This window comes from Salmo trutta, chromosome 7 (assembly GCF_901001165.1).
Source record: "Salmo trutta chromosome 7, fSalTru1.1, whole genome shotgun sequence".
In the NCBI taxonomy this organism is placed as follows: Eukaryota; Metazoa; Chordata; class Actinopteri; order Salmoniformes; family Salmonidae; genus Salmo; species Salmo trutta.
In genome coordinates this window covers 18,180,581-18,195,890 of record NC_042963.1, presented here as the reverse complement: position 1 = coordinate 18,195,890, position 15,310 = coordinate 18,180,581, and the positions used below count along the sequence as shown (strand labels likewise).

At 43.5% G+C, this 15,310-nt stretch overlaps 1 protein-coding gene across 1 annotated transcript in view; it reads left to right on the top strand.

Annotated features, from left to right (window-relative positions):
• Positions 1-15,310, top strand: part of LOC115197043 (receptor-type tyrosine-protein phosphatase eta-like) — a 67,506-nt gene that overhangs the window by 5,499 nt on the left and 46,697 nt on the right. Inside the window, exon 2 of the mRNA XM_029758176.1 lies at positions 15,191-15,206. Within this exon, the coding sequence (XP_029614036.1) occupies positions 15,191-15,206 (16 nt within the window). The remainder of the gene's footprint in view (positions 1-15,190; positions 15,207-15,310) is intronic.

Below are 15,310 nucleotides of genomic sequence, written 5' to 3'. Positions count from 1 at the left end.
GCCACACCTGTATTTGGGGAGTTTCTCCCATTCTTCTCTGCAGATTCTCTCAAGCTCTGTCAGGTTGGATGGGGAGCGTCGTTGCACAGCTATTTTCAGGTCTCTCCAGAGATGTTAGATTGGGTTCAAGTCCGGGCTCTGGCTGGGCCACTCAGGGACATTCAGAGACGTGTCCCGAAGCCACTCCTGCTTTGTCTTGGCTGTGTGCTTAGGATCTTTGTCCTGTTAGAAGGTGAACCTTCGCCCCAGTCTGAGATCCTGAGCGCTCTGGAGCAGGATTTCATCAAGGATCTCTATACTTTGCTCTGTTCATCTTTGCCTCAATCCTGAATAGTCTCCCAGTCCCTGCTGCTGAAAAACATCCCCACAGCATAATGCTGCCACCACCATGCTTCACCATAGGTATGGTGCCAGGTTTCCTCCAGATGTGACATTTGGCATTCACGTTCAATCTTGGTTTCTCATGATCTGAGAGTCTTTAGGTACCTTTTGGCAAACTCCAAGCAGGCTGTCATGTGCCTTTTACTAAGGAGGGGCTTCCGTCTTGCCACTCTACCATAATGGTCTGATTGATGTAGTGCTGCAGAGATGGTTCTCCCATCTCCGCAGAGGAACTCTAGAGCTCCGAGTGACCATCGGGTTCTTTCCCACCTCCCTGTTCAAGGCCCTTCTTTCCCCGATTGCTCAGTTTAGCCGGGCGGCCAGCTCTAGGAAAAGTCTTGGTGGTTCCAAACTTCTTCTATTTAAGAATGATGGAGGCCACTGTGTTCTTGGGGACCTTTAATGCTGCAGAATTTTTTTGGTACCCTTCCCCAGATCTGTGCCTCGACACAATCCTGAACTATACGGACAATTCCTTCTACTTTTTTACTTGTTTTTTGCTCTGACATTCACTGTCAACTGTGGGACCTTATATAGACAGGTGTGTGCCTTTCCAAATCATGTCCAATCAATAGAATTTACCACAGGTAGACGCCAATCAAGTTGTAGAAACATCTCAAGGATGATCAATTGAAACAGGATGCACCCGAGGTCAATTTTGAGTCTCATAGCAAAAGATCTGAATACTTATGCAAATAAGGTATTTTATTTCATTTTTTCCTGTTTTTGCTTTGTCATTGTTGGGTATTGTGTGTAGATTGCTGAGGATTGTTTTTAAATGTAATCCATTTTAGAAAAGGTCTAACGTAACAAAATGTGGAAAAAGCCAAGAGAATACTTTCCCGAAGGCACTGTATGTATATATATATATATATATATATATATATATATATATATATATATATATATATATCCTAACTTTCACACACTTACATAACATACACACATTTAAAATGAGTATATATATTTTTTTTTGTGTGATTACTAAACAATTCATTTATAATTAGTAGGTTTTGTTATCTGTTTTAACAAACCTTTTATTTTTGTATGTATGTATTCTATATTGTTTTTTTGTGGTGTGGTTTTCATACAAGCCCTTGGGCTTCCAAATACACCTGCATACCATTTTTTTTATATTGTTGTCTATCACTTGTTTTCGCAATAAAACAAAAACTAGAATAGCACATCTGGGGCCTACTTCGCCTATGCTGTTTCCCAGCTGTGAGTGTTGTCTTATAGCCTACTGGTTCTGATAGCATCTTTCGTCACACTGTGCTTGCCCTTACATCCTGCGAGGAGGGGGACCAGGAATCTGTTTGTGGGAAGCTTGCGGGGTACTCAAAGCAGCATCGCACAATGCTTCCTAAAGCAGCCACAGGAATTGACAGGTGTGGGTCAGGAGTCAGCACAGTAGCCCTCGCTCCCGTCTGGGTGCATGTAAAAACATGTAAAAATCTGAGAGAGTGATGGAACTGATAGGTTAACATTGGATCTGAAGAGCATCCAATTTCCCCCTTGGCCCATAGGGTCTTTGGGTTTTGGATTTTTGAGACTGTCTGGCATGGAAAATAATAGATGAACGGGAGAGACTGTTTTCGTATTGAAATGCAGAATACTGAGTTTACAAAACATTAAGAACACCTGCTCTTTCCATGACAGACTAACCAGGTGAAAGCCATTATCCCTTATTGATGTCACTTGTTTCATCCACTTCAATCAGTGTAGATGAAGGGGAGGAAACAGGTTAATGAAGGAATTTTAAGCCTTGAGACAATTGAGACATGGATTGTGTATGTGTGCCATTCAGAGGGTGAATGGGCAAGATGAAAGATTTAAGTGCCTTTGAACGGGGTATGGTAGTAGGTGCCAGGCTCACCTTTTTGTGTCAAGAACTGCAACGCTGCTGGGTTTTTCATGCTCAACTGTTTCCTGTGTGTATCAACAATGGTCCACCGCCCAAAAGGACATCGAGCCAACTTGACACAACTGTGGGAAGCATTGGAGTCAACATGGGTCAGCATCCCTGTGGAACGCTTTCGACACCTTGTAGAGTCCGTGCCCCGACAAGTTCTCCATGTTTTGTATACTCAGTGTGTGTACTAAAAGCAGACGAGAAGTTGACATAAAAACAGGGACCTAAATTAGTTCACCGTCAAGTATCAACCATCAATCTTCCAAATGCATTTATTTGCATTGAATGCCACCTCCAGCACCCAAACAAGCGAAAAAGACAGCATCACAATAGACTGTCACATCCCTATTTATTTCGTAACAGGGAAATTTGTACGTGATTTGTACACATGAAAGGATTTCAGACGGCTGTATCGACATGGCCTCTGAGATCAAATAGCCTTGTTAACTACAGTGTGGGTGGTGAGGTAGTAGCAACAGTTCGGAGAGCGAGACCCGGCAATTAAAGACCCAGGAAAAGTACATCGCTTTGCATGAGTTTATCATGGAATGATTACTCTCGTCTGTGTGTGTGTGAAATGACTTCTCTGCCCGTGAACTCATTTCTTGATGGGAAAATTGTGACGTTGCTATCAGTGGGTCCATCTCGGGAACAAGGAAGCGAGTCCTTTGCTCCCGTCCCCTTTTATAGTTACGTATGCAGCTGTGTACAAGTTGCGGTCACATCTACATTTAGGGGTGTTTTCCTGGAATAAAAAGCATGGACACACACACACACACACACACACACACACACACACACACACACACACACACACACACACACACACACACACACACACACACACACACACACACGGGTTAGATGGGGACAGAAGGCTTGTGAGTAAAGGCTTTACTGTACTTTGTTCCCTAATCAAAATTGTGCCACAATAACTGTTGAATTCCTCTTTCAATTTATACTAACACAATCACAGCACTTTGAAGTCGTGTTTGGTGCCACGCAACATTAGTGGTGGTCAGTGCCGTTTATGATGAGGGTAGACAATTATTTTTTTTCATGAGCATGGCCTTATTTCTGTTACAGCATGTTGGATGACTATCATTCATTTTCCATTTACCCAGTTCAATGTAACATCGATAGGTTTAGGCTACTACATGATACTCAAATTTTCCCTATAATCATCATTCCAAGCCAAACTATGTCATAACCGCTACGCACAGCCTACATTGTTGTCCCCATATTAGCTAAAGTAAAGTCCTAGTCAACATGGCTAATAGAACTAATGCGTTGGTAAACCCGCTACAATCGTGCAGTAATGTTAAGGTGTATAGTCAGTAAGCAGTTACACTGGCACGCCCAGGTGGCAATAAATTAATAAAACCAAAAGCTTACCTTGACTTGGAAGAGTTCCAGTGTTGTGTTGGATAGTCATAGCCAGCTAGCTAACATAGCATCCCTTTGTTTGAGCCGAGTGTTTAACTCAACTAGCCAGCTGCATTTGCTAGCTAAGTAAGAGAAACTGAAAGTGAAAAAAAATTACTAAATCTCTCATCTCTTGCTTCTCCTTCATTTTTGAAGAAATACATTTGTTGAAAACTTTTCAATTATCGTCTCTCTCTCTCTTTGAGTCAACTACTCACCACAGTTTATGCACTGCAGTTCTAGCTAGCTGTAGCTTATGATTTCAGTACTAGATTCATTCGCTGATCCTTTGATTGGGTGGACAACATGTCAGTTCATGCTGCAAGAGCTCTGATAGGTTGGAGGACGTCCTCCGGAAGTTGTCATAATTACTGTGTAACTCCATGGAAGGGGGTGGGAACCAAGAGCCTCCTAGGTTTTGTATTAAAGTCAATGTACCAAGAGGAGGACGGAAGCTAGCTGTCCTCCGGCTACACCATGGTGCTACCCTATAGAGTGCTGATGAGGCTAATGTAGGCCTTCATTGCAAAACAGTGTGTTTTAATCAATGATTTAGTAACATAAATATATTTAGTATAGTTCTATTTAAAAATATTTACTTTTTCAAGTTTTAAAATGTTTATTTTATGAAATTCACTAAGGAGGATGGTCCTCCCCTTCCTCCTCTGAGGAGCCTCCACTACGCAAAATATAGAACTTACATCTTATCCTTTACCTATGCTGCCTTTTGGAAATCAGGACTTATTAAGCCTGATCTCAAACAGCACAGAGATGCCCGGGTCAAAAGTACTGCTGTCACACAACTGGTCATATCAAGTGTGCTTTAGTGGAATGCTGCACAGCCCACTCCCTCTATCCCCCATCAGAATCCAGACAGGCCACTTTCAAATTAACAGCCCCAAACATGTTGCCTTCTGAACAGGCCTCTGACTCCTCTGCATGTCTATAACGCCTGACAAAGAGACCCAGTGCTACAGCCCCATGTGAATGAGAGACTAGCTTCTCTGACTGACTGACTGATTCAAAGCTCTTATTGTCAGCAGATGCCTAATCGCTCCCTCTATCACTGGCGGCCTATGAAGGAGCTACGGCCCGGACGTCGGGATGCGAAATGTAAAAGCCGTTTTCTTTTTTTGGGCTGGGTGGACGGGGAGGGCTGAACTGGAAAGGTCAGGATGAGTTCTCCTTTAAAGATGAGGAAACTGGCTCTGTGCCAGGAGAGAGAGAGTGTGTGTAGGGGGGATCTAACTTAACAGAGAACTTGTTTAAACTTTGATGAGAGAGAGAGAGAGAGAGAGAGAGAGAAATAAAGAGAGAGTTTAGCACAGCGAAAGAGTCGACAAGTTGGCGGGTTACATCGTTTCCCCTGAACTGGGATTTAGTGTATGGTTGGTATGATAAAATTGACACTTCAGCTGTGGATAAACATAGCTCTCAGTATCCAAGATCTTTGTGAACCACCGATTGGCTTCACTGATTTACAATGAAAGAAGGGAAAACTGCCCAGTATTTCAGTCCCATTAGCGTGCTTCATGCACTATGCCGCTGTGGGTCTGTGGTGGTTTGCTCTCATACCCGTCTAGGACCAGGTATCGACACACACACACACACACACACACACACACACACACACACACACACACACACACACACACACACACACACACACACACACACACACACACACACACGTGTCACAAACACACCCTGTTGTCCAGTGTTTGCTGGGCTGCCTGGCTAGCGTTTTTGCGTGAGTGTGGCTGCAGCTAGGGCAGTAACCTGAGCAGGGAGCAGTGGTGCTGATTGTTATACAATAAGGCCAGATAGGCATCTCCACACAGCAAAGCACACTTTAGCACCGCCGGCCTGGGACGCCAAATACCACTCAGCTGATTTCCATAGCTCCCGATCAGAGCCACGATACAGTAGGTGGTGTGGGACACTAGTGTGGGAGGTAGGATGGGTTGAAAAAGCACAGGTACATGCACACACACGCACGTACACAGACGCACAAAGGTATGTACGAGGCTGCGTGCACGCACACGCACACACACAGACACAAATTGCAGAAAGAAACTAAAACGACACAGAAGACAAGCCTAGATAACAACTAGCTAATCCACTGAAGATACTTGTCTTTTCTTTTCAAAACTTCAATTAAATGACCAATAAGGGATTTTCCTTTTTATTGACTACTTTGGGCCAAAGTAGTGACTGGCTAAACAGTAACTGGAAAACAATCTCTCTGTCACATCTGCCAGCCACTGACTCCAGGAAACTCAGCAAACAAATCCAGAGGCAAATGTATTTGAAAATGGCTGCCATCAAACAGACATTGAGCTCTCTCTGGGGGACGTGGTGTGACACAACTGGCTTTTCCGTTAAAAAGCAGTCTCCTAAAACCCTTATCTTATCTGCTACGCAGTTACAGTCCACAGAACAAAATGATTGATTCAGAACATTTCGGTCAGTACCGTGGTGTTAGATGATGCTCGCACAGGTTGTAAATGTGATCGTAGAAATGCCATTATAAAATGGTTTTGGGTTGTAAATGGTTAAAATGTGATTGCTGTTGTGGTGCGCTTGTGTTAGATGGGTATACTGTCACTTAATGTGTCGTCTCCATCACCCTTCAACGTATGACTACCATAGAAAAACAATGGGTGCGATTCATTTTTGGCAGATACAAAATGTCTGCCTGAATGCCCGCTAAAAGCACTGGCAGAAACAAACTGGCACACAGAGATCGTTAATAAAACCTGTAAGCTCAAATCCTGTATAATACAGACAGAGGCTATCTTGTGTACATCTTATCATGGCTTTGGATGGAGATATCATCCCAAATTTCCCTGCAGGGTTAGTTACCATTTTAGCTACTGTTTTCACTTCCTCGTCGTTCACTTCAATTAGCCATTGATGTCTGGTTACCAGTTAATGAACAGTGACAGTACACAGAGAGAACCTGACGTAGCTGATGTTATGACTGGATTGCTGGATCAGGGACAGAGACCAATCCACGGTGAGAAAACGGTCCACATGCATTTGATAGAAACACCCCAGAAGTTCACCATGGCATAGTAACTGATTACACTCCAGTTGTTCCAGTCTAACTTACAGTTCAAGGAACGTCTCCTGGAGGCGCGGTGTTGTCACCTCAACCAGATGAAGGAGTCAGAGCGTAGATTTATTAGACCATATCGGGTGGCACTTCTCTTCCTCTGTTTGAGGTGGAGACAAAGGTAACTGCCAAAAGAAAGGAAAACTCAACATAAAGGGTCTTAATAGGCCGTTGGGCCACCAGAACATCTTAAATGTGCCTTGGCATAGGTTCTACAAGTTTCTGGTGCTCTATTGGAGGTATGCGACGCCATTCTTCCACGAGGAATTCCATCATTCGTTTTTGTTGTTAATGGTGGTAGAGGAAACGTTGTCTCAGGCGCGGCTCCAGAATCTACCATAAGTGTTCAATTGGATTGAGATCTGGTGACTGATGCACGCACACACATTAAACCCCCTATGCTCAATTGAGACCCCTCTTTTAACGTCAATGAGATCTCTTCTTCTAGCCATGGTAGCCAAAATAATGGGCAACTGGGCATTTTTATACATGACCCTAAGCATGACTGGATGTCAATTGCTTAATTAACTCAGAACCACACCTGTGTGGAAGCATCTGTTTTCAATATTATTTCTATCCCTCATTTACGCAAGTATTTCCTTTATTTTGTCAGTTACCTGTACATCCCAGTGTAATGGCTGGCTGAGAGGACCTGTGCTTCTTCCATGCTGTTATCAGGGTGTGTCGCAGGCCAGGCCAGGGTGGGCTACTTGGTGCCAGGATGTTGTTTCAGCTTAAAAACAATGACTAGGTCACTTAGGAGAGAGACCGACTGGCTGGCTGGCTGGGAGAAGTCCTCACAATGCATGTGGAAATGTGCCTTTGGCTTCACAGTAAAACGGTACACGTAATGAAAGATACTTCTTGTGAAATATCTACAAAGTCAGAATGAAATTTGTCACGAACTTCACAAATCATAGACACATATACTGCCTTTTTGAAAGGGAAGTACTATTCAAGTTAGATAAGTGTGGGCCCACTCTTTTCAACTTGATAGCCCCAAGCCTACTATGGCATAGTGCTTTTATCCAGTAACTGCATTGTGTCCAACCTATTTCTGAATGAGTTTTGTGAAAACAAAATTATTTGTTTAAGGTTTTCTACAGCATGGGTGTACCTAGGTGATGCTGGTTCCATGACCAGCCAGAATTAATGAGGTTGTGAAAAGTCCAGCATTTCAAACAATTAGCTAGTTCACAGATAGTGCTTTGCAATCTACACTAAGTATACAAAACATTAGGAACACCTGCTCTTCCATGACACAGACTGACCAGGTGAAATCTATGATCCCTTATTGATGTCACTTGTTGAATCCACTTCAATCAGTGTAGATGAAGGGGAGGAGACAGGTTAAAGAAGGATTTTTTGGGCCATCCAGCCAACTTGACACAACTGTGGTAAGCATTGGAGTCAACATGGGCCAGCATCCCTGTGGAACGCGTTCGAGACCTTGTAGAGTCCATGCCCTGACAAGTTGAGGCTGTTCTGAGGGTATGTATTCTGTTTCTAGGATTTCCACCCGCAGTGTAGAATATAGAACTTCAGCTTCAAAACCATCCGACTGGCTCCCCATGCTCTGTCCACGTGACCACACACACGCACGCACGCACACACAAACACTTTCAGCTGGCAAACCCCCAAAGACTGTCTTAGCCCGGTGTTTCGCAGGGCCTCCATCAATCAATGTCAGCCAAGTTATACGAAAATGTATCCACAAAATACTTGAAAATATTAGGTGATTTTTTTCCCCCCCTGTCTCAATTAAGTATTTTGTGTTTCTTTTTTCTCAAATCAGAGGAGCTTCACAGCTCAATCTAGGTCTGGATTATCTGTGTGAAATGCACACAATAATTCATGGTCACACACAAACAGAGAGGACATCCAAGGACAGATTTATTGTACTTGGCCAACGAAAGATGTCTTCCTGATGTGGCGATGTGTTTTTTAGGGGCCTTGTGTCATCTACAAAGACCCCTGTGTCATCTACAAAGACCCCTGGGGAGGGGGGGGGGGACTACAGTGAATGACTTCCTCCTACAGTATGTCTCAAGATGCACAAGTATCTGGTGTATGGGACATATAACATTCATAGTATAACATCAACAACCCCATGAAGATGTTTAGACCTCTTGACATCATGTCTTAGGATTTTGACTGACAATCGCAAAGTTGTGGGTTCAAGTCCCATTTGGACTACTGTACCCTCTAAATTCGCTTATCAGAATGTTTATCAGAATTAAACATGTGATTTCAGGGGAACATAGATTGTTGGGTCATGTTCATGTCAGTTAATGAATAACATCTATAGCTGTATTTCAAGTCGCCCGCAAGTCTGTCTCCTCACTTTCTCACAGCGCAAGCGCTGCCAGAACTGCATTACATCAAAGAACCTAACCTCCCAAGCCCACACCCTATGCTCTCCCCCTAGCCTTTAGGAAGAATAGGAGAACAAAGGGGATTGAGAGAAGAGGGAAGTTGGGGTGGCAGGCAGGCAGGAGGGGGGGAGAAATTGGCAGGGTTGGTGATATGAATAGTGATGGCAAGGGTAAGGACGGGGAGAGAGGGTCTCCAGGGAGTACCAGGGGAGGCGGTGGTGACTGTAAGCCCAGAGAGGATATCTTCCTGTCCCAACTGAATGTCACAACGGATGGGCTGCTATCTGGAGATCTGGATCTGAAAACTCTATATCTAGGCCTGGCTTTTTAATTACACCATTTCAGTCAACTTCCTCGTCAATGTCGTTCCGCGAGTTGTCACGTGAGTTGTCACGTGTGGCCAACTGTGGCTAATGTAATGAAGGATATGACTTTTCTAACCAGACCACACCCAGTATGTTAAGTAGAGTTAATGAATCTCCTCATCTGCTGGACTGTATAGCCGAGGCTGTCTAGGCGAGGACAGGGTTTGTATAGGGGACTCACCAGTGGGACGGGATAATGTGGGCGTGATGTTTAGTCGTCTGGTAAACAAAGTGGACCGCAGGACATCAGCCAAGGCCTGCGGTTTGCATTGGTGGAATGTTTAGTTTTGACTTATCAAATATTGTAGTGGACTGGACTAGGAAACTGGCAAATTGCCATCATACAAAACATTGAATCAAAGTTTATTGGTCGTGTACACAGGTTTGTAGGTGTTATAGCAGGTGCAGTGAAATGCTTATGTTTCTAGCTCCAACAGTGTATCTTTCGCTAATACAATACCAATACACAAATAATAAACAAAATCTAAACAAGAAATCTGGAGACAGAATGGGTCCAATTAATGATCTAGAGTCGATATATTATTGAGCAGGTGTCAGAATCCAGAATATAAATACTGTATGTGGGGTGTATAGACAGTATATACACTGAACAAAAATATACACGCAACATGTAAAGTGTCCCTCCGACACTTTTCATGAGCTGAAATAAAAATCCCAAACATTTTCCATGCGCACAAAAAGCTTATTTCTCTCTAATGTTGTGCACACATTTGTTTACATCCCTGTTAGTGAACATTTCTCCTTTGCCAAGATAATCCATCCACCTGACAGGTGTGGTATATCAAGAAGTTGATTAAACAGCATGATGATGACACGAGTGCACCTTGTGCTGGGAACAATAAAAGGCCACTCTAAAATGTGTGCGGGGGGAAGGGGGGGGGGATTTCTGTAAGAAAGCCTTTTTTTGTGTGGAAAAACTCATTCTGATTGGCTGGGCCTGGCTCCTCAGTGGGTGGGACTGGCTGCCCAGTCATTTGAAATCCATAGATTAGGGCCTAATGAATGTATTTTAATTGAATGATTTCCTTATATGAACTGTAACTCAGTAAAATCTTTGAAATGTTTGTGTTTATATTTTTGTTCAGTATAATTTGGAAAGAAAATGGTATGTACAGTAGTAGGTATATTAGGATGGGCTATGTCGAGAACACAGTATATACACAGTGAGTAAACAACAGTTCATAAACAGAATATGAGGTGGCCAGCGTTCAATGACTCTATACTCATGGGGCATTAGTCTCAAGGTGCAGGGCTGAGAACTGGGGAAGTAGCCGGCTAGTATTGGCTGTTCAACAGTCTGATGGCCTGGAGATAGAAGCTGTTTTTCAGTGTCTGCCTGCCAGAAGGTAGCAGAGTGAACAGACTGTGGCTCGGGTGGCTGAGGTCCTAGATGATCATCTTGGCCTTCCTTTGACACTGAGTGCTGTACATTTCCTGGAGGGCAGGCAGCGTGTCCCCCAGTGATGCGTTGGGCTGACCACACCACCCTCTGGAGAGCCATGTGCAGTTGCCGTACTAGGCGGTGATGCAGCCCGACAGAATGCTTTCAATGGTGCATCTGTAGAAATTCGTGAGGGTCTTCGGGGCCATGCAGAATTTCTTCAGCCGCCTGAGGTTGTACATCAGTGGAGGATGCTGAGGGGAGGACAGCTCATAATAAAGACTGGAATGGAGTCAATGGAGTTGTATCAACTACATGAAAACCCCCATGTTTGATACCATTCCATTGACTCCATTCCAGCCATTATTATGAGCCGTCCTCCCCTCAGCAGCCTCCGCTGTTGTACATAGGTTATTCCACTGGTAGGTAATGTGCTTGGAGACTTCAGATGGCCTGTGTCATGACCCATCTGGCCCAAGGGAACACAGACACGTCCAAAATTTTTGGGATTCTTGATAAAGATGAGCATTAAAGACTGTATAAAATAATAATATAATTACGGAGCTACTGTATATTGTACGCTCCAAGAAATTATATTGATTTTATTTTTTACTAATACAATTGCTCAGAGCAAAATATTTTTTATAAAAAAAGTAATGAAAGAAAACAAAAAAACATTGGTGTCAAATTTATTGGTACCTGTTCCCTTTCGAGTCTTTTTCTAAAATGTTTTATGAAATTGAAGAATACATTGGGATGATCATAGAATCTTGATACAGAATCTTTCCTGATCCTTGATATCCTTCGGTCTGCGCTGATGGACTGCCCTCTTCAGTCCAGAGACTGAGATGGCCATTGCAAAATGCTGATTTTGTGGTCAATTAACCATTTCGTTGTGGATGTTGATGTGTGCTTGGGGTTGTCTTGCTGGAAGATCCACTTGGGGCCTCCTGGCAGAGGCAACCAGGTTTTTAGCTAAAATGTCCTGGTACTCCAGGGCTCCAGGACCAGTGGAAGCAAAACATCTCCATAACATCAAAGATCAACCACCATATTTTACAGTAGGTATGAGGTTATTTTCTGTATTTACATTCTTCTTTCGAAGTACAAACCCACCACTTGCGTATGTGGTCAAAGAGCTCTATTTCTGTCTCATCTCTGTTTAGCAAACTAGAGGCATTTACATTTGTTGGTTGATATCAATAAAGTATTTTTAATGGCAACCCTTCCAAATAGCCTATTGGCATGGAGGGGGCGTCTAATTGTAGATTTAGAGACTTGGTGACCCTAAGATGCAAAGTTCTGTAATTTTCAAACTTTTGCCCTTGGACATTTCTTTGCCTTTCTCACTGTGCGTGTGGACAAGATACACTTAGGTCCTCTAGCAGGCAAGTTTACCACTGTTCCAGGGATTTTAAACATCTTAATTGTTGCCCTAATAGTGGTAAGTGTAATTTTTTTTCAGTATTTTTGTTTTACCCATTCCCTGATTTATGAAAGTCAACAACCATTTCTCTCTTTACATTTGTGATTTCTTTGCCTTTCCCCATGGTGATGGATGACAAAGGGATTTTACATGCGTGTTACCTCATTTTTATACCCCGGTGAAACAGGAAGCCATGGAAGGCCACAATGCTGTTCCTTAAACTGTGATTAATTTAAAGTAGAATGTTAATGCAAATTTAATTTTGTTTGATTTTATTTAGAACAATATTTAGGGGTGTCAATCATTTTGACACCTATCTTTTATAGATTTTTAAAAACTTGTTAAACAAAATCTCTTTCTCTGAGCAATTGCACAAAATAAAATAATATACTTTTCGAAATGTTTTGATCATACAATATAGCTCGGTATTTGTATTATTTATTTTATACTGTCTTTTTTGCTCATCATTATCAAGGGTGCCAATAGTTTTGGATGTGACTGTAGAAGGACTTTATCCAGGTTGTGGCATCTGTAGGAGCCAGAAATGCGGAGCCACACTCTCAAATCAAATTGTATTTGTCACATGCACTTTACAGTGAAATGCTTACTTACAAGCCCTTAACCAACAATGCAGTCAATGTTTATTTTTTAAATATAACAAATCATTAAGGAGCAACAATAAAACAACAGTAGCGAGGCTATATACAGGGAGTTCTGGTACAGAGTGAGTGTGCAAGCAGGGGCATCGGTTAGTCGAGGTAATTGAGGTAACACCCTAGACATAGGCTGTTCTCTCTGCTACCACACGGCAGGCGGTACCGGAGCGCCAAGTCTAGGTCCAAGAGGCTTCTAAACAGCTTCTGAACATCTAGTCAAATGGCTACCCAGACTATTCACATTGCTGCCCCCCCTTCCCCTCTCCACACCACTGCCACTCTCTATTGTCATCTATGCATAGTCACTTAAATTAACTCTACCTACATGTACATACTACCTCAACTAACCGGTGCCCCCGAACAATGACTCTGTACCGGCACCCCCCTGTATATGTTGTTATTTTTTACTGCTCCTCTTAAAGGACTTTTATCTCTTATCTGTATTTTTTTTAAACTGCACTGTTGGTTAGGGGCTCGTAAGTTAGCATTTCACTGTAAGGTCTACACCTGTTGTATTCGGCACATGTGACTAATAGAATTTGATTTGATATCAACATGAACATGTAGGTAGAGGTAAAGTGACATTGCATGGATAATAAACAGAGTAGCAAAGGCTTAAAAATGGGGGGTGGGGACAGTTCAAATAGTCCATTTGATTAACTGTTCAAGAGTCTTAAGGCTTGGGGTTAGAAGCTATTAAGAAGCCTTTTGGACCTAGATTTGGCACTCTGGTACTGCTTGCCGTGCGGTAGCAGAGAGAACAGTCTTTGAATAGGGTGGCTGGAGTCCTTGGCAATTCTTTGGGCCTTCCTCTGACACCGCCTAGTATAGAGGTCCTGGATGGCAGGAAGCTTGGCCCCAATTATGTACTGGGCCGTACGCACTACCCTCTGTAGTGCCTTGCGGTCGGAGCCCGAGCAGTTGCCATACCAGGCAGTGATGCAACCCGTCAGGATGCTCTTGATGGTGCAGCTGTAGAACCTTTTTAGGATCTGAGGACCCATGACAAATCTTTTCAGTCTCCTGAGGGGGAATAGGCGTTGTCGTGCCCTCTTCACGACTGTCTTGGTGTGTTTGGACCATGATAGTTTGTTGGTGATGTGGACACCAAGGAACTTGAAGCTCTCAACCTGCTCCACTGCAGCCCCGTCGATGAGAATGGGGGCGTGCTCGGTCCACCTTTTCCTGTAGTCCACAATCATCTCCTTTGTCTTGATCATGTTGAGGGGGAGGTTGTTATCCTGGCCTCCTCCCTATAGGCTGTCTCATCATTGTCAGTGATCAGGCCTACCACTGTTGTGTCGTCTGCAAACTTAATGATGGTGTTGGAGTCGTGCTTGGCCATCCAATCATGGGTGAACAGGGAGTACAGGAGGGGACTAAGCACGCACCCCTGAGGGGCCCCTGGGTTGAGGATCAGCATGGCAGATGTGTTGTTACCTACCCTTACCACCCGGAGGCAGCCCGTCAGGAAGTCCAGGATCCAGTTGTAAAGGGAGGTGTTTAGTCCCAGGGTCATTATCTTAGTGATGACTTTTGAGGGCACTATGGTGTTGAACACTGAGCTGTAGTCAATGAATAGCATTCTCATGTAGGTGTTCCTTTTGTCCAGGTGGGAAAGGGCAGTGTGGATCTGTTGGGGCGGTATGCAAATTGGAGTGGGTCTAGGGTTTCTGGGATAATGGTATTGATGTGACCCATGACCAGCCTTTCGATGCGTTTCATGGCTACAGAGTGTTACGGTTGAGTAGTCATTTAGACAGGTTACCTTGGTGTTCTTGGGGACAGATACAATGGTGGTCTGCTTGAAACATGTTGGTATTACAGACTTGGTCAGGGACAGGTTGAACATTTCAGTGAAGACACTTGCCAGTTGGTCAGCGCATGCTCGGAGTACATGTCCTGGTAATCCGTCTGGCTCTGCGGCCTTGTTATTGTTGATTCTGGCCCACGATGGCAAAAATATTCTAATGTGGCCCTCCATGGAAAATTATTGCCTAGGCCTGCCCTAGATGGTAAGATTGCTAGAATAGGCCAGGACTTGTGGAGGCAACAATTTGATCACTGTTCTGAGTTAATGCTGACCTCTACTGGTATGATTACTAACTGTCCTTTTCATCTTCCTTACAGGGCTCACAAGCTCAATGTAAGTACAGCCATTTCCACTTCAAGAATTTATGAAAGATAAATCTGAAGTAAGTAGACGACGATGAATGATACGAAGTACACTTGATTTTAAAGTTCCAGAAA